At 33.0% G+C, this 17,006-nt stretch overlaps 2 protein-coding genes across 6 annotated transcripts in view; one reads left to right on the top strand and one right to left on the bottom strand.

Moving 5' to 3' along the window:
• Window positions 1-11,047, bottom strand: part of LOC125061651 (RNA exonuclease 4-like) — a 30,215-nt gene extending 19,168 nt beyond the window's left edge. The window contains exon 1 of one of the 2 annotated variants that reach the window (XM_047667184.1): window positions 10,993-11,047. The gene's annotated coding sequence lies outside the window, so the exon portion shown is untranslated. Of the gene's footprint in view, window positions 1-6,521; window positions 6,554-10,992 lie in introns of those variants that run through there. The other variant, XM_047667183.1, reaches the window with a different exon arrangement.
• The window catches only part of LOC125061650 (nascent polypeptide-associated complex subunit alpha, muscle-specific form-like), a 33,801-nt gene that overhangs the window by 6,813 nt on the left and 9,982 nt on the right, over window positions 1-17,006 (top strand). For all 4 annotated transcript variants that reach the window (XM_047667179.1, XM_047667178.1, XM_047667181.1 and 1 more), the window contains 13 exons: window positions 1,161-1,205; window positions 2,320-2,367; window positions 3,084-3,131; window positions 3,670-3,765; window positions 4,514-4,561; window positions 5,930-6,025; window positions 7,474-7,542; window positions 8,758-8,853; window positions 9,854-9,901; window positions 10,696-10,791; window positions 12,057-12,200; window positions 13,165-13,308; window positions 15,166-15,267. In XM_047667179.1, coding sequence (XP_047523135.1) covers window positions 1,161-1,205; window positions 2,320-2,367; window positions 3,084-3,131; window positions 3,670-3,765; window positions 4,514-4,561; window positions 5,930-6,025; window positions 7,474-7,542; window positions 8,758-8,853; window positions 9,854-9,901; window positions 10,696-10,791; window positions 12,057-12,200; window positions 13,165-13,308; window positions 15,166-15,267 — 1,080 coding nt within the window. The remainder of the gene's footprint in view (window positions 1-1,160; window positions 1,206-2,319; window positions 2,368-3,083; window positions 3,132-3,669; window positions 3,766-4,513; window positions 4,562-5,929; window positions 6,026-7,473; window positions 7,543-8,757; window positions 8,854-9,853; window positions 9,902-10,695; window positions 10,792-12,056; window positions 12,201-13,164; window positions 13,309-15,165; window positions 15,268-17,006) is intronic.

Here is a 17,006-nt window from a genome sequence, read left to right as displayed (position 1 = left end):
AAGGCAAACGCAACTATTTAAAATTCCTCGGTTTAATTCAAACTATTTGCGTAACTCAGTCATGCATCGTATACCTTCAGATTATAATAGGAATTACCAGCAAATAGAAATATTTAATGTATCTAAAAAATGTTTAAGAAATGATATAAAAAATCTAGTATCTTTTATTAGATAGAATGGCTTTGTTATTCCTTCTTTATAATAAATGTGTTGTAATGAACGGTGAATCGTAGAATTTAGAATTTACATACATACATATATTCTTTGTAATTTTTTTTTTTTTTTGTATTTGTATAGGTGTAACTGTGTTTTGTGTATGTTTAAATGTGTATTCCATTTTTGGCTCTTGTGTATAGTGTAATTTTTTGAATATTGTATAGTACTTGTAAGTAGCTGTAGGAATACCATTAAGCAAATAAATAAATAAATAAATAAACATTTAGAGCCAAGACTTAGTGGTAAGTGTTACTCTCTCGTCCTGAGTGCCGATGCTTTAGCGTGCGACTATCATTCCTGAGGTCGTTGGTTCGATCCCCGGCTATGCACCACTGCACTGTCTATGTGCGCATTTAACACCCGCTCGTATGGAGAAGGAAAACATCGTGAGACATGCCTTAGACCCAAAAAGTCGATGGCGTGTTTCACGCACAGAACGTTGATCACCTATTAGCCTATTAGAAATGATCATGGACCAGATACAGAAATCTGAGGCCCAGACCTAAAAAGTTGTAGTGTACAATACACTCAATAAACAACTATAAATAGTATGTTTAACGCAAGAACTCATCAGTACCAATCTAGTGGATATTATGAAAAAGATACAGGATGTAGATTTTTTCGAATTTTAATAAGAATTAGTAAAAAAAAGTCAAATTTCTTATAAAACGCAAAATAAATTATAACTCTGCAGGGGTTGAGCTTAGAGACCTCCCGTAGAACAATTTTTTGCAGCTGATGGCCTCATCTATCCCCTATTTGCGTTTGATCCACGACTTTTTGGCCACCCTGTATATGTATAGGGCGAGTTGATCAGCCTACTATGATATTTTATGTGATAGACAGCATTAGATACTTATGGAATCAAATTAACTAAACTAAATCACATTTTTCATTTCTTTATATTTAATGTACTAAATTTAATTAGAATGCTTTTCTTTCAGAAAAAAAACGTCCCGACCCATTGGTGACTTTATTTGGAGTACATAGTAAGTAAAACATTATTTGTTATGTATAGTTAGCGCTCTTGAAAATCTTTTAATAGCGTTGAGGGTCACAGAATAAAGGGAAGAATTAATAACCTAGAATTGTGCACGAAAAATATGTAAAATCTTTTGTAATTGAATATAATAGAATAGCAACTATATATATATTCTCCGTAGACATATGTGGAAAGCGAAGGCACACAAGCATACGTTAAAAATTATATGGATATACTTTCGAGCTGTCAAAAATCGACTTGACGTATCATAATGCTGTCACTTATATGGTTAACTAATTTTAAACTTTAATGTTGAACACAATAGTGGTTGATAGATTATAGTATAATAATATAAATACTATAATCTATACCTACATGCAAAACCAAAATACAGAAATAAAATATAATATCGAATATTATGTAAAGCGTTTAGTCGTTTCTTCCCCTTTCCATGTTCCCTAGCATAATATGGGTTAAGAGGCGGTTAAATAGACATCTCCTGGTCAGGCACGCCCACCAATAGGCCACATCTCACTTAACATCAGATGGGAGTGCTTGCGTACAAAGTACACATGTCAGAAGTGAAACTTCTTTTGCCAATTTTGAAGTCTTACATACTTACGTTCATATTTATACAAATCTAAAACTTTAGATTTCCGAGACTTAGAGGGAGGGAAAAAGGAAGATATGTTAGGAATTTAATGAATTTAATTGTCATTAAAATATCAAGTGTCGAAAATTTATTAAAATTTATTTCTTCGATAATAAAAACACTTGGCATTTTAATTTACAATTCGTCATTTGAGATATTAATAAATTATTTTGCATAAAATATAAAATACTAATATTTCATAAATTCTCTTTACGAAATTTTAATTTTAAAAATATAATTTCTATAAGGTAATTTAAACTTCTCTCTCTCTCAATCGGTCTCAATCGCTTTTCTTTGACGAAAACGCTGCACATCTTCGTGACGTTTTCGTAATAAATTTACTAAAGAAGAAGATTCATTTAAATAAGTGATGATGTTTGTTAAAACCTATTTTTTAGGTTGAATGTGAATTAGCCTATGTAGCCATTGTACATTTGCAGTCTGCTTTTATTACATAATTTTGTTTCAGGCCACAACCAATTGAGCGAATTCTATTACAAATATACAGGTTTTAGAGGTGAGAATACAAAACATTCTGAAAAAGATCGCATTGATCGCATCTAAACGAAATTTGTATGAAAATTTGTCGACACGAACTGACATTTTCATACCAATTTAGTTTAGTTTCTACATACACTGCTGATAAGGTATCGTGGCTAAAACAAAAGCATTAGACATTCATACCAGGCTAGTAAAATAATGTTTAAACATATGAATCATAATATGGTTTTTATGTTCCATTATTTTCAGACATTGTCGCGGGTTTCACTTGTGAAATAAGTTGTTTTTAAACTCCTTGAAAATATTTGACTACAGAAAATATTGGACTATTTGCACACTTGAGTAAATAATATAATTATATTATTAAACTAATTAAAACATGTGCTGTCTAATTTGCGTAATATTGAAATTATATGCAACGACGAGTACAATCAAACTTATAAAATACAAAACTTGTAGACTAAACTACTTTTTTTAACACAATTATCAAGTGATCAAGTATTCTGTGGAAGAAAATTGATCTATAGATCCTTGTATTCTATATTAGATATATAATTTTTTTGTTTATATCATAGAATACCATATATATATATTTATAACTCTTTATTAAGCATAATACCCTTGATTATAGATTGAACATTATACCATCTGTAATATAAACATCTTCAGGAAACGACAAAAAAACATATTTTTACTGTAAAGCGATAATTTATTTTTATTTTTGTGTTACAGAAAGACAACAGTTTATGTCGTATTTGTTGAAGGAAACTGAGCTTAAATGTAAGTCATTCTTCTTTTTAATAAAAATTATAACAAACTCATAATTAATATTATTCTACGCGTGATTATTTAGAATGGAGTCGAAAGACGAAGTAAAATATCGTCAGGACCTGAGAACATGTGTCAGGCATGTTCAAGCTGATCACCTACTTCTCTATTAAGAAATAATCTATTATACCAACACCCCATGCTTTATTGGGCTATGAGATTTCGTGCATACTTTTTTTATTTTATTCTTGGTATCTCTTCTAGAGACCCTAAAAGATATAAAACCATAGATTCAAGAAGCTAAAATAGTTTATATATCGCTTTTATTCAAAGACTACTAAAATTGTCATAAAAGTGATTTAAATTTGGAACATAGATTGTGAATGTTTAAAAAGAGATCGATTACGAAAAATTACAAATTAAAAAAAAAAGAAAATGCTTTCTTTATCAATTTTGAATTTAAGTAAATGAAAATTACAAATAAATCAGACATTTATAATAAGCCTTAATTGCTTTAGCATATGGAAATATAAAAAAAATCTTTTTACAGCTCCAAAGGAGATTTTCAAATTCCTGAAAGCATGCAAGGGTAATCGTGGATGGTACTTCTACGATCAAATAATGATTAAATTGACTGGAAATACCCGTAAGTATCTCTGATTATAAAAAGTCTTCGTTGAAAGCTACCCTAGGCTAGGAAGAGCCTCATAGCCTAGTGGTCTTATTAGGTGTCCGTCAGTGAGGGGTATCGGGTTCGATTCCCAGTCAGTGCACAAAGTTTATTTCTATAAATTTAAATTTGTTTTGTGCCTGTGGGAGAGTACATGGAGGGCACAGTCGAATTTCTAAGGCTAGCAGTGAGTATGGTTCCTAAGAAAGTACATTGTGATGTATATCCTGGACCGAGGATGGTGGTTGGAAGTGGCGAACCCCGCCATCTGCGGGCCTGTGTGGGGCTGAGGTGTTTTTAGCATCTAGGGTCTCGGTACCCCTCTGAATACCAGCGGGCTTTGAAACCCAGCCCCACTGTCCCCGCGTCAAGCTTAAATCAATGGCGCGAGCCTGAGGGCCTCTTTAAAAAAAAAAACTTAGCGGGGATCTTAACCGTGAGGGCGTGTGTTCGAATCTCGACTATGTATGGCTGTTTCTCATATTTGATACTAATACTGTTACTGATATTTGTATACTAATACTGTATAGAAATATATCATGAGGTAATCACGTCATTAAATCTTTAATTTAAAATAAAAATAGCAATCTGAGGCAAAACCAAGGGTAGTATTTTATAAGAAGAAGCCTGTTTCAGAGAATATATACTGTAGCATTATATGTGATGTGGTAAATTTTAATAAATAAATAAAGGATATTATGTATTTTTTTGATTGTTTTTCTAGATATTAAGGGCTGCCTGCGGCTGTTACAACTGCTCACTGGAAAGAAAAGTAAGTATAAAAAGTATTTGAGTCATTAATATATATGATAGATGTGAAAATTCGACTGCGTTTCCAGGAATAAAAACCATAGTTCACGTTTCATTCAGACTACCACAGATAAGAGGAATGTTACATTATATTGTCATTTTAGTTGGTTTAGGTTTTAAAAATAAATGATTTTTCCTTTCTTAATTCAAATTCTTATTCGTATAAAATATAATTAATAATAATAATAATTAAGCCTCATTTATTCCTTAAAAAAATTTACAAAAATTTACAAAATATACACACACACACACACACAAAATACAAACATATATATACACACCATATATATATATATTGTTTTTCCAAGGACCTCTCATTGAGTATAGGCCTCCTTCAATTGACTCCATCTCTCTCTGTTTTGAGCATTTTTCTCCCAATTCTCTCCACCAACTTTCTTAAGCTCGTCGGCCCACCGTGCAAGAGGGAGCTTTCTTTTTCCTGGTGTATAAAATGGCCGTATAAAATATACTTTCATATTTAGTAGATCTATACTAATATTATAAAGAGGAAAGGTTTGATTTTTTGTTTGTTTGAAATGAATAGGCTCCGAAACTACTGGACCGATTTCAAAAATTCTTTCACCGTTGGCAAGCTACACTATTTCCGAGTGACATAGGCTATGTTTCATTTTCAAAAAAAGGGATGCTTACTAAAACTTGAATAATCTGACCCAAGGTGTAAAAAAATAAACAAAAAACTTCCTTCAATCGTGTGCGCTGCGAAAACTATTAATGATAGAACAAAATAATGTACCTGCTACAATTTTTCAGGACACATCACTATCTATAAAAAATGTCGCGACAGCATGTCTCTATCTTTTATAGTTACGTCACAATAAGCGTCCTTTTATTAATATTTTTTTTATTAAAATACCACCGCTAGAAAAGGCTCTTTATTCGTACTTAGGTATTGATCCTTATCAAAATAATTACCAACGTTTCACATAAGCTACAATTTAATAGCATAACCACCAAAAAAAGCATGGTGGATTGGTGTTCTCCTGCCGTTTCTCTTGAATAGTTTACTACAATGTAATATAACAAAAATCTTAGCAACGCTTGGCCGAATCTACTAGTATTCTTATATATAAATAGAACATATCACCAGAGTGTCGTCCCTTTAATAGAGACTGTAAGTAGTGTTATTGGACACTTTCTCATATTAAATATCCTTATTAGTAAATTAGGTAAGACTTAAATTAAAGTAAAAAAAAATAGTATTCTTAATTTACAACACAATAACTCACTTGACAAATTCCTGGATTCGATTCTCAGTGAAACGATATTTAAGTTAAGAAAGAGTGTGCCTTTACGAATAACGTAATTTCAGATCCACTTGATGCCTTCGAAGCGATAAAACCGCTGACCGGCCATGACGATATTGAAGGTGTCTGGGAGATGTTGCAGAAAATGTCCAGTCGAAAGAGTGAGTATGATTCAAGAAGAGATGCTGACATTAAACGTCGGGAGTAGTTAGTGAATCTTGTTTCTGAAACTTATGCCAGAAACTGCTGTCTGCGGAGGTTGACCAACTAACTTACCACTTTTCTAGGGAATATTATGAACGTGGTTAAACAGAGATATATTATTACCACTCTTTATTTGTTTTTAAACTGTCGCATTGAATGTAACTTTTATGATTATTTGGTAGAATTACAATCTAAACTAAAACTCTTTATGGTTGTTGCGATCTATTTCTGGAAAATAAAATTTGGTTATTACTAATATTTTGCACAAAATAAATTCCGTAGAATTAAGACATCCTAGTGTTTTTTTAAATAAACTTTTTGCCAAAAATTCTGTAAAAAGTTCCAGTTATCATCAAAGGAAGTCAAAAATGAGACAACATTAAAACAGTCGAAATACGTTACGGCTTTGTTCCCAAGCGATATTCACACACCCACAACCACACGTGCTTTAAGGCCGATTTACATTATCTTAGTGTTTAGGAGAGTGCTTTAGTACAACTTGAAAGGCAAGTTCTTTAGCGTAGCGTTTACATGTTTCAACTTAAGTACTATCCTAAAGCACTCTCCTAAACACTAAGATAATGTAAATCGGCCTTTAGTTCTATTTGGTATACATAAATGTACTCCCTGTTATCACAGGACTTCTATAGTCCTATTATAGTCAAGTCAATAATCATTTATTCATATTATATACACTTATGAACGTGAAAAAAGAAATATACATTAAATGCTTCTAATTTTACATTATATATTTGTAATATACAATGTAATAAGCCCGAATCGTTGTTGTTGTTTTTTCGTCCTAGAAAGATATTAGAGCGACTCATGGCCATGTGTAATACCTTTTCAGAATCCCTATTAATTGCGCCAAAACTTGTAGTACAGGGTCACTTTTCGGTGGAGTAATTTTTTTTCACAGTGGGGGCCGAAGTAAAGAAAAAGTTATGATTTGAAAATTTTTTGTATCGTATAACTTAATATTATCTTCAATACACTCAATAAACAACTAAAAATAGTATGTCTAACGCAAGAACACATCAGTACCAATCTAGTGGATATTATGAAAAGATAAAGGATGTAGATTTTTTCGAATTTTAATAAGAATTAGTAAAAAAAAAGTCAATTTTCTTATAAAACGCAAAATAAATTATAACTCTGCAGGGGTTGAGCTTAGAGACCTCCCGTAGAACAATTTTTGCAGCTGATGACCTCATCTATCCCCTATTTCCGTTTGATCCACGACTTTTTGGCCACCCTGTATATATATATATATATATATATATCTAGATATCCATCTTAAAGTTTCGACGCTTTAGGGGGTTTATCGTTAAATCGAGGGATGTTACATGGATTCCACTGTAATGTGATGAGGCAAATAAACTTTATTATTATTATAATTTTTTAGACATGTCAGACGTATTCGATTGCTACGAACACGAAGCTGAACATATGGAGGGAATAACTAATGCGACTGGTGAGTAACAGACAATACTTATTAAGATCAAAATACCTGCAGCTGAGTTTTATTATCGGACGTCAAGGCAGAATACAAAATACGATCCGTATCACCTCGACGACCGGCGTTCCACAACTGAGCGTTTTTTAATGCAGTTTTTATCGCGCACCATCGCTATGTGGAAGCAGCTGCCCACTGAAGTAGTTCCGAAGCAATTCGACTTAGGGTCCTTCAAGAAAAGAGCGTACCAATTCTTGAAAGGCTGGCACCGCATTTGCGAGCCTTCTGGCAATGTGACTGTCCATCGGCGGCGGTATCACTTAACATCAGATGAGCCTCCATAAAAAAAACACAAAATCTAAAATACATAGATAACCTTATTTATCTGTACAATGCGCAGAGGTAATGCGAACTGCTCTGCGATTCTGTAACTCACTTTTCGAACTCACACAGCAGATTTCGCATCGACGGTCGCTCTCAAATCAGTCGTGAAGCAGTCATTTTATGATTTGGCATTCTAATAATCAATAACTACGAGCTCCCACCTTTTCAGAATCGCAAGGCTGATCGATCCTGATCCTTCCTGTCCCAACTGGATAGAAAGATAGAGTCAGATACGGATAGAGACAGATAGGTCTAGTTGGGTCGGGATCGATGTATTGGTGCGCTTCGAAAAATGAGAAAAATTTAATTTGTAAAGCTCAAAAGGCCAAATGGACCTGAGATTAATTGATGGAATTATAGCGCATGATTTTTTTGAACTAATTTCTGGTCAATATTCACGTAAATAACAATATATAAATAAAATAACTTTATTACTTATGAACGTCAACAGTAAAGATGTTAAATTGATTCTAAATTTACATAATTTACCAGTTCGCAACTCAAGAGCGTAGAGCGGGCAAGAAGAACTGCAAAGAAACTCTGCCACTCTTCTTGATCGTCAAGTTTTGAGCCATACAAATTGTTTGAACTGGAGCAAATCAATTCCAAGAATTAGGATGATTAAAACAATCGTCAAACTTATAAAACGCTTTATTAATTAATTTACCGTTACCGAGAGTTTTGGATTTATTCAGTGATAATTCTCTAATTTCGCTTGGGAGTTTGTTGTGTAGATTAGTAGATTAGTTATGTTTCTAGTATTATATTGGTGAAAGTCTCCATCGGTTTTAACATACATATATCATTATTTTAATTAGAAATCAATTGTTTACTATATTTGCTTTTCAGCTCTGGATGGGGTTGAGAATTATGTCAACAAGATGACAGCAGGAGAGGGACCGGACGCTTTGTCTGGAGTCTATCTCGCCATGAAGACCGATCTCGGTATACCTTTAGACTCATAGTGCTCTTAACATTTTCATTAGAACCAGTTGTTAAATTTGTTGTTTTAACTCTTACTTTAATTTCTTTACAAGAAGGAATTTAAGTTTAACACGATTTAATCTGTCACGGTTATGTGTCACAATCTCGTCTTAAACGTCAAACTTCACACAGCTAGATAGTAGCCGATTCTCAGACCTACTGAATATGCATATATAATTTGATAAAAATCGGTCAAGCCGTTTCGGAGTAGTATGAAAACTAACATTATGACACGAGAATTTTATATATCTTATGTATGAAATTCTCGTGTCACAGTTTTCGTTGCCATACTCCTCCGAAACGGCTTGACCGATTTTGATGAAATTTTTTGTGCTTATCCGGTATCTATGAGAATCGGCCAACATCTATTTTTCATCCCCCTAAATGTTAGGGGTAGTCCACCCCTAAATTTTTTTTTTAATTTTTAGATAAATTATTTATTTTTTATTTTTTTATGATACAGCATCAAAAAATACATACAACCCCTAATTTTCACCCCTCTACGATCAACCCCTATTTTTTATTATAAATGATATAGGTACATGGCAAAACGACGTTTGCCGGATCAGCTAGTAAAGATATTTATTTAATCGAACCAAGTGAGCAGTGTTGATCTAGAGGCTTCAGCCTGCGACTCTCATCCCTGAGGTCGTAAGTTCGATCCCCTGCTGTGCACAAAAATACTTTCTATGTGCATTTAACGTTCGCTCGAACAGTGAAGGAAAACATCGTGAGGAAATGTTGCCTTAGCCAAAAAGTCGGCGATGTGTGACATCTACTACACTATTAGATTTACAAATGATCATGAAATAGATACAGAAATCTGAGGCCCAGACCTAAAAAAGGTTGTAGTGCATTTTTTTTTTTAAGTTAAACCAAGTACACATAAAAACTAAACATAGTTAATAATTTATATAATAACTTTAACACTATATGTGTTTTAATTAAAACATTTTTCTAGATTGGGATTTGTCATACAACGTTCTAATGGGCGCTATGAGATGCAACGGTGAGTTTTTAATTATGTATTTAAACAAACAGATGGCGCCACGTGTTCCCAAACAGTCAGCTACCTTTTTTGCAATTAAAGGCCGATTTACATTATCTTAGTGTTTAGGAGAGTGCTTTAGTTGAAACATGTAAACGCTACTTGCTTTAGTAAACGCTACTTGCTTTAGTACGGTTCTACTTGACTTTCAAGTTGAATCAAAATAGAATCGCTTTTTATTTTTGTTTCAAGTGATACCCCTCCCGCGCCCGCGCACCCCCCGAGATCTTCCCTCGTTATGTGTAAACACGTAATTTAGTCAAATCTTTAGGAGAGTGCATTTAAGTGCCGTGAAACGCGTGCGTGTTTTTTGATTTTTAAAGATGGCTAAATGGTCGGAAGATACAACTATCAGATTTGTGTCTGAATATGTTGTTCACGAATGTTTGTGGAACGTTAAAAACAATTTACACAAAAACAAACAGGCTAGGCATTCGGCATACACTGCCGTAAAAGAAGCTATTTTATTTATTATTTATATTTAGTTTATTTATTTCGAATAAAATCTCGTCTTCTATTTGTTCCATAACTACAGTTAGTATTTTGCGTAGAATAGAGCGTATTTGCCGACGTCGTTGCGCGTTCATTGTGGCGCTGTAATGATACTCTACTGGAAGAAATGTAAACGTTCAATCGCAACTCACTAAAGCACTAAAGAACTTGCCTTTCAACTTGTACTAAAATACTCTCCTAAACACTAAGATAATGTAAATCGGCCTTAAGACAAGCATTGATGCACAAGTCTTCTTTTTCAGATATGGGCGAGGCACCGGCCGAATTAAAACAATTATTGAACGAAGATGAATTCTCCAAGTGTATATGGTTATTAAAGGAGTTCACTGGACTTACGAGTAAGTCAAAATTCAAATAATTAAACGCAATAAAGTTATATTCTTTTTTATTTTGACATTTCGTATTGGTCAATCAATTGTGACATTTTACTAATTTGACATATTGGTTCCCGCGTTTATCCCCGGCTGTGCCATCCAACCAATGGACTATCTATATACGCATCTACCACTCGGTATCACATCGTGGGGATACCGGCTTGCCTTAAAGGCCGATTTACATTATCTTAGTGTTTAGGAGAGTGCTTTAGGATAGTACTTTAGTTGAAACATGTAAACGCTACTTGCTTTAGTACGGTTCTACTTGACTTTCAAGTGGAATCAAAATAGAATCGCTTTTTATTTTTGTTTCAAGTGATACCCCTCCCGCGCCCGCGCACCCCCCGAGATCTTCCCTCGTTGTGTGTAAACACGTAATTTAGTCAAATCTTTAGGAGAGTGCATTAGTGCCGTGAAACGCGTGCGTGTTTTTTGATTTTTAAAGATGGCTAAATGGTCGGAAGATACAATTATCAAATTTGTGTCTGAATATTATGTTGTTCACGAATGGTTGTGGAACGTTAAAAACAATTTATACAAAAACAAACCGGCTAGGCATTCGGCATACACTGCCTTAAAAGAAGCTATTTTATTTATTATTTATATTTAGTTTATTTATTTCGAATAAAATCTCGTCTTATATTTTTTCCATAACTATAGTTAGTATTTTGCGTAGAATAGAGAGTATTTGCCGACGTCGTTGCGCGTTCATTGTGCCGCTGTAATGATACTCTACTGGAAGAAATGTAAACGTTCACTCGCAACGCACTAAAGCACTACAGAACTTGCCTTTCAACTTGTACTAAAATACTCTCCTAAACACTAAGATAATGTAAATCGGCCTTAAGACGTAAAAAGTCACGTGTGTCAGGCACACACAACCTATCTATTATGTATATTATGTACTAGATTGACAAAAGATCATGAAACAGATACAGAAATCTGAGGCCCAGACCTAAAATTTTAGTATACTAAAACTGTACTTAATATAGTTTTATAGATCACTGCCGTGTAATGAGTAAAGGTGATTTTTAAAGGCAAGGTGCCTTTATGGCGTGGGAGAGTATTTAGACCATAACTTTTGACAACAATTATAACTAACTCAACTTATTATTATGACAATATGATAATTGATATGATATTTGCAGGCCTAGTTTTATATGGCAGATTGTGAACTTTCTTTGCAAATAAACGATGTATGACTATTATTTTATTAACGTCGTTCATAGATTTCAGATACGCTATTGAACAAATACTACAGGATACGGGGAGGGTCAGTTTGAAAGAAGTCGTGCGACTTCTATACAAAATCACTGGAGAAAATCGACTTGATAAAATTCTAGTTCTCGTACGACGCCTTTTTAAGGTTAAAAGTAAGTTATACAACATTATTATGAAGCTTGAATGTTAAATGAATGTTGATAATGACGTTTAAAACAAGAGCTTATAACTGTCACCGTAAAATTGTAAACACCGTTAGATTGTAATCTATCTCGCGAGATTATAAACTGTCGAAAGATTGTGAACCTCAACGAACTGCTTACAATTTAACGTATTATTATTCGGTAGTTATATGAAATTGTTGGGAAGTAAAATTAATCTGTAATTGACCAAAGAAGTTTGAATGATAACTAAGTTAGTGTAGTACAATCTACCGAATAATAATACGTTAAATTGTAAGCAGTTCGTTGAGGTTCACAATCTTTCGACAGTTTATAATCTCGCGAGATAGATTACAATCTAACGGTGTTTACAATTTTACGTTAACATAACTAACATAAAATTAGGGGTAGGGGGGACGCTGGATTAACAAAAAACTAACTTGGCTTATTTAAGGGTTCTTAAATCTAAGTGATACTTATGTTATTGGACATTATCGGAATCGAGAATGTGATATTACAATTTATGAGTGTGGGATAAACTAAAGGGCTCATTTTGGCTTCAAGTGTGCGATGATTGTTTACATTTGGTTTACGCTTAACTAATATATATAATGCAACTTAACATTAGTTAAGTTACATAACTCTTGATACAAATTCAATGTTGTTACAAAAGGAGCATTATTTCGACCAATTTTATTCTATCACTTTGTTTTGTTTCCTAATAAAGCATTTATTTCGGACACAAAGATTACTTATTTACGTAATCAAAATATCATTTATTCATTGATTACAAATGTATATAAACGTCAATAAGAATTAAAAAAATGGATCTAAATCAACATTTACTGCCAGTTCTTAAATTCTGAGCGTAGTAGCAATAAACTCCCAAATGTTTCTTTAGAACCATTCATGCTCATCATCGCGGCCAATTAATAATAAATAATTAAATTTTCAGACATAACGGATCTATTCCAACGCATCAACAACCTGACGAGGAAGCGGGATCCTCTCCAATTCCTCATCAGCATCATGGACCTCACAAAGCAGAACACGATCGAAGGCGCTTGCAATGAGATCACGGGTCTCACTACTGGCACAAGTTAGTCAAAAAACTTGAGTTGTTTAATACTGTCCATAGATGGCGTTGTGCGACTTCTAAAGCGAATAAAGCTTTATTAAATTAATCGAAAGGCTTTCAAAATTCAGGCTTTAAACTTTGTATGTGGATGCGGAATTATATTAATAATAAAGCCACAATAATACCATACTATAAAAGTTCAGGGGCCTTAGTCAAGATGCTTTTACAGTAGTGTAGGTAGAAAGTCGAAAACTATATATACGTATATTTGTCTGACGATGACAGTTTGTGTCGACAAATTTTCATACAAATACTAGCTGACACGGCAAACGTTGTTTTGCCATGTAGTCTAGTCGACAAGTTGAAAATGGAACAAAATAGAGATACTACTCTTAAAATTATGTGCGATAGCTCATTCGAACCGGAATGACGCCTAGAAAAATGTGCTAAAAGCGTGTATTAGCACATAAAAAATTGCAAAAGTTATAGACAATTAAAGATGAAAAAAAAATGGCATTTAGTTTTTTGCCAATATTTAATAAACTATTAATATTTAAGAAATTTCAAATAAAGATTCTGAAAGAAGAGAAAATTTCCAATAAAATACTCCTAACTCTCGGAACTCTATCTCCATTATTTATAACTTTAATTTAACGCTGAAAATAGGTCTGCGGGTGACATTTTTAGGATTCGCGCGTGGCGTCAAAAGCGACTACGGCACATTAATTAATTTATTTAAGGTATTGAATATTTTTTTTTAAATTTGAAAAAATTATGGTGTGTTCTGAACACTATAATTAATTTATTCCCGTTGAAAATTTTACTTAAAGTTAATTTTTCAACAAGTTAAATAATTGTTAACAAAGGAAATTTTCTCGAACGACCGTCTTAATTGTAAGTGAAAAAAAATGTTTAAATAATGGTCGTAAAAATATTTCGCTTCGTAGAGCCTTTCTTACATACATACTTAACAAGATCGTGCCATAAAAGTTAAAAAAATATTTATACTTTGTTTATAACATTTTTTTTACTTAAACAAAAACTTAAAAATCCATGTAATGTTGTTAAAAAAAATTTTTTTTTCTAAATCATCATATAGTCGTTTTTTTATTAATACAAGATATTTATTGATTTGCAAAAAAAAAAATTCCCGCCATTTGTTGATAATTTTTTTTTTAACAAATTGAATAAATAAATATTTTTTAAAAAAAATTTACCACAACTTTATTACATTAAAAATTTTATGATTTTTAAAAAAAATTTTTTTCCTAAATAACAATTTTTAATTGTTTATAATCGTTTTTTTTAATTTTCTATTGTTTAAATAATTAGTTAAAAAATTTTTTTTTATCTATATAGACAATATTACACCTCTACACTTTTATTTACCTAGTTTTCTAATTTTCTTGACATAATAACCTTTGTCTCCGAAATGGGGCAGAGGTTCAAAGTGATTGAGTTCGAACTTTGCATTTCACTGCTATTATTTATCTGCATATCTGCATTTTATTTTATTTAGAAGATTTACAAAATATGTACCAAATATAAATAACTTTCTGCGCTAATAAAACAATACTTAATAATTAGGTGGATTAATACAAATTCAATTTTAATCCAGGTACAAAGAGACAAAATATATTAGTTACAGAACACTTTATATAATCTAATATATAAAATTTTCGTGTCACAGTTTTCGTTGCATACAAAAATACATATAACCCCTAATTTTCACTCCTTTACGATCAAATCCTATTTTTTATTATAAATGATATACATGGCAAAACGACGTTTGCCCGGTCAGCTAGTAGGTACAATATATATTTCCCTAAAGAAGATTTCTTATCAAAATATAATATTTTTGAACAATATATGTTATAGCTGACGCCATAGCGGTCCTAGAACGAATACAGCGCGACTCGGCCCACGAAGATGTCGTCGACTTCTTGAGACAACTTATGATAAAAGTGACTGGAGCGAAGAGTAAGTATTTTTTTTTATATAATAGGGCGACAAACGAGCTTACGGGACGACCAAAAAGGGCAGTCTACGCAGCCCATAGACACCCATTTTTAGTGGGTGGGTTGCCGGCCTTTGAGGAAGGAGTAGACTCGCTTTTTAAACATTTGGAGGTCGTATTTCTGAGGGGAGACCCCCACCGAGAGTCGATTCCACAGTTCGCTAGTCTTAACACATCGAACGTTATTTATGTCACCGTAAAATTGTAAACACCGTTAGATTGTAATCTATCTCGCGAGATTATAAACTGTCGAAAGATTGTGAACCTCAGCGTACTGCTTACAATTTAACGTATTATTATTCGGTAGTTATATGAAATTGTTGGGAAGTAAAATTAATCTGTAATTGACCAAAGAAGTTTGAATGATAACTAAGTTAGTGTAGTACAATCTACCGAATAATAATACGTTAAATTGTAAGCAGTAAGCTGAGGTTCACAATCTTTCGACAGTTTATAATCTCACGAGATAGATTACAATCTAACGGTGTTTACAATTTTACGTTAACATTTATAAGCTGTACGCGTGATATTCTATTCTTAAAGCCGCAACAAAATATTAGAAATAAAAACTGGTTTAAGCTATCGCGGAATATTAAAGAAGAATTAAGAATATCTAAGCACGGAGACCATGGAGAGTGTTCAGAGGAGTTGTTCGGACCGGCAGCAGACTTTCATTATCGCAAATCAAGGCAGAATAAATAATATAATAGGCAGTTTTTGCCGAGCACCACCACTATGTGGAACCCACTGAAGTATTTCCGAACCAATTCGACTTAGGGTTCTTCAAGAAAAGAGCGTAACAATTAAAAGGCCGGCAACGCACTTGCGAGCCTTCTGGCAATGTGAGTGTCCATGGGCCGTTCGCCTCCTTTTACATTAAAAAAAAGGGGGCGTGTACTTATGTACGCGCGTTAGAAGTTATAATTCTTTGGCATTATTAAAAATAGTTTTTGATTGCATGCAAATAATTAATTACAATTAAATAATCAAAGACTGGAAAAGGAGTCATTATAGTCAATAAAGTTCAGTTTACATTTGAAAAATTAAATAGTTAAATATTTATTATTATTCTCTTACATTAAGTGTAACATAAATTCTATTATTATTCGAATGTTGTTTTAAATTATGTCCAATGCCGTAGCATCTTCCGTGAGCAACTTCATTCTGTTAATTTTGTGTCACGGTGCGCGCGCATCGTAAAAATTCACTCTCATCAATTTTTCATAACGCGCCTAAAGAAGTATAACTTCAAAGACTAAATCACCTGCATCATGAACACACCCCACATACACACCCTCATACACTTACCCTAACATTCAGACCAACACACAGCACAGCCGAATTAGGTATTACTTAGTTGTATTGAATAACTAATTATACTATATAAGAAGACTATTTTGTTCTCAGTCAGTTTATAACGGCTATTTAAGAACTAACCCTAAAATCATTGATATATAAAAAACCCAAGATGCACAGTCTCGAATAAAAGTAACGCTCGAAAGTGTCCCGAAACACTATTTCTGTCATTTTCTATAACAGTATGTCTATAACAGTATATGTTACAAGCATATATTATTGCAAAATCAACCTTACGCGAATTGCTTAAAGTTGTTATTACAACGCTGTGTATACGTACTTAAAGCAATAAAATTTTACGACCGATCGTGGTCGGTAGGACTAGGTATTGAGTGGAGTCGAACAT

This window comes from Pieris napi, chromosome 23 (genome assembly GCF_905475465.1).
Source record: "Pieris napi chromosome 23, ilPieNapi1.2, whole genome shotgun sequence".
Taxonomy (NCBI): domain Eukaryota; kingdom Metazoa; phylum Arthropoda; class Insecta; order Lepidoptera; family Pieridae; genus Pieris; species Pieris napi.
Note: the sequence above shows the minus strand (reverse complement) of the source record. Positions and strands in the feature narration are given on the sequence as shown.